The sequence below is a fragment of the Phytophthora infestans genome, genomic scaffold, assembly GCF_000142945.1.
Source record: "Phytophthora infestans T30-4 supercont1.3094 genomic scaffold, whole genome shotgun sequence".
NCBI lineage: Eukaryota > Oomycota > Peronosporomycetes > Peronosporales > Peronosporaceae > Phytophthora > Phytophthora infestans.
Genome location: NW_003305576.1, coordinates 1 through 2,654, shown reverse-complemented (window position 1 = coordinate 2,654; position 2,654 = coordinate 1). Strand labels below are relative to the sequence as shown.

Here is a 2,654-nt window from a genome sequence, read left to right as displayed (position 1 = left end):
CGAGTGTGATTGTCGAGCGTGGAGACTATGGAGTCATCCCTTTTCACTGCCCATCACTTGTTGCGAGTTTACGCCTATCATAATTCAGAATTGTTGAATTTCTTTCATAAATATATTTTGATGAGTAGGTAGTTTGCTGTGGTTAATGTACTAGACTCGCACATCACAGACGATATTTAACGCACAGTTTTCTCAACAAATGGTGTCTTCAGTCGGGGTGTTCTATAAAATAAAAGCCGTCGGCCCGGTTGCCAGCATCCGCGTGTGCCGCGACGCTGTGACTCGCCGCTCGCTGGGCTACGCGTACGTGAATTTCCACAACGTGGCCGACGCTGAGCGCGCCCTGGACACGATGAACTTCACGAGCATCAAGGGCGTTCCGTGCCGCATCATGTGGTCGCAGCGCGACCCGTCCCTGCGTAAGTCAGGCGTAGGCAACATCTTCGTCAAGAACCTGGACACGTCTATCGACAACAAGGCGCTGTACGACACGTTTTCGCTGTTTGGCAACATTCTTAGCTGCAAGGTGGCTATTGAACACACGACGGGCAACAGCAAGGGTTACGGATACGTGCACTATGAGACGGCCGAGGCGGCCACGGAGGCCATTGCCAAGATTAACGGCATGCTAATTGCTGGCACGGAGGTCTTTGTTGGCCACTTCCAGAAGCGTCAGGACCGCCCGGACGCCGACGACTGGACCAACTGCTACGTTAAGAACATCCCTACTCAGTGGACGGACGCGGATCTGCTGAAGGAGTTCGAGCCTTTTGGAAAGGTGCTCAGCGCTGTCGTCATGAAGGACAACGCCAACCCGGACCACAACCGTGGCTTCGGCTTCGTGAACTATGAGGAGTCAGACGCCGCCCACAAGGCCGTGGACGCTCTGAACGGCAAGTCGTACCCTGCTGGTGAGGGCTTGGACACCGAGATGTATGTCGGTAAGGCCCAGAAGCGCTCGGAGCGTGAGCGTGAGCTGCGCAACAAGTTCGAGCAGCTCAAGATGGAGCGTATTAACAAGTACCAGGGCGTCAACCTATACGTCAAGAACTTGGACGACCAGCTGTCCGACGATGAGCTCCGTGAGGCTTTCGCTGAGTGCGGCACTATTACCTCGTCGCGTGTGATGCGTGACCCCAATGGAAACTCGCGTGGCTTCGGCTTCGTGTGCTTCTCGACCCCCGAGGAGGCCAACAAGGCTGTGGCCGAGATGAACGGCAAGTTGATCTCTGGAAAGCCTGTGTACGTGGCTCTTGCCCAGCGCAAGGAGGTGCGTCGTGCTCAGCTTGAGGCTCAGCACGCCCAGCAGCGCGCTGGTATGGTTGTGGGCCGTGGTATGCCTATGGGCCAGCCGCCCATGTACGGTGCTGCCCCCATGTTCTACGGCCAGCCAGGCCAGCTCCCGCCTCAGGCTCGTCAGGGCTTCATGTACCCGCAGCAGATGATGCCGCGTGGTGTCCAGCGTGGCCCCATGCCATACGGTGCTCGTGTGCCTGGCGCTCCGGCTCCGGGTGGCTACCCGATGCCCTGGCTACGGCATGCCCATGCAGCAGCAGCGTGGCCAGCCGCGTCGTGGCCGTCAGGGCCCCGGCCCGCAGGGTCCCTCAGGGCGCTCCGGCCAACCGCCGCAACTTCAAGTACACGGCTAACGCCCGCAACCACCCCGGCCCGCGATGTGCCGCCTCAGGGCGTGATGCCGCCGGCCGCGCCCGTGCAGAACGCTGGCCCGGAGCCGCTGACGTCGGCCGCCCTGGCTGCCGCCTCGCCTGAGATTCAGAAGAACATGATCGGTGAGCGTCTGTACCCGTTGATCCACCGCCAGCAGCCTGAGCTGGCCGGCAAGATCACGGGTATGCTGCTGGAGATGGACAACGGTGAGCTGCTGCACTTGCTGGAGAGCCCGGAGGCTCTGGAGGCCAAGATCCAGGAGGCTATGACCGTGCTGGAGGCCCACCAGGGCTAAGTCTTTCGGTTTTTCGCGGGCGTCTTGTGGTGTTCGTGTGTTTGGCCCAGGACGAAATATGGGTGAGGGCGGCAGCGGGGCCTCCTGGAACTGCCGGCTGGGAAGTAAAAGAAAGAGAAAATTCCGGGAGCTGCGGCTCCTGCCTTTTTGTGTTCCTTGGTGTTTGGTCGCTCTCTTGTCTGGGAGTGTTTGGGTGGGAGAGAATATCACCAAGAAAAAACTGGCTCAAGATCACGGGGAAGAACACCATTGGTGGGGGTCGTAGCTAATTCGAAAACATGAGAAGAGATGATCACAACGCCTCGGCCTGCCTGCCTCTTGCCTCCGCCTGCAGCCTGCAGACCATTTTTTATTTTGTCGCTCGCGACAGTCTTAGATAGTTTTAGTTTTGCATTTCGCTTTAAGCCTTTTCCTTGTGTTCTGCATTCTTCTTGCATCACATCGAACAACACAGCGCACACATCGGGAACATGGGATACAGGCCGCACGAAGGAAAGTTGAAGTCGGGACTTTCAACCAAATTGGGGTACGTGATCAACTCACACGGTCCATTAACCTTTATCTATGCCAGAAGCCTGGCAGTTTTGGTCAAATTGGCTGGACATTTGCAGTGTGTTGCCCTCAAGCCGTAAAAATCCAGCCAAGGTTTTTACGTTTGGCGAAAGTTCTCTCCGCCACCCCAAAACGGTTC

The 2,654-nt window shown here is 57.4% G+C and overlaps 1 protein-coding gene across 1 annotated transcript; it reads left to right on the top strand.

Annotated features, from left to right (window-relative positions):
* Positions 1-199: 199 nt before the first annotated feature.
* PITG_22434 (polyadenylate-binding protein, putative) lies at positions 200-2,044 on the top strand (the record flags this gene model as incomplete). Its single annotated transcript, XM_002909768.1, has 1 exon — positions 200-2,044. One exon carries the CDS (start codon positions 200-202, stop codon positions 1,961-1,963), a length of 1,764 nt encoding a protein of 587 aa, XP_002909814.1.
* Between the last annotated feature and the right edge of the window lie 610 nt (positions 2,045-2,654).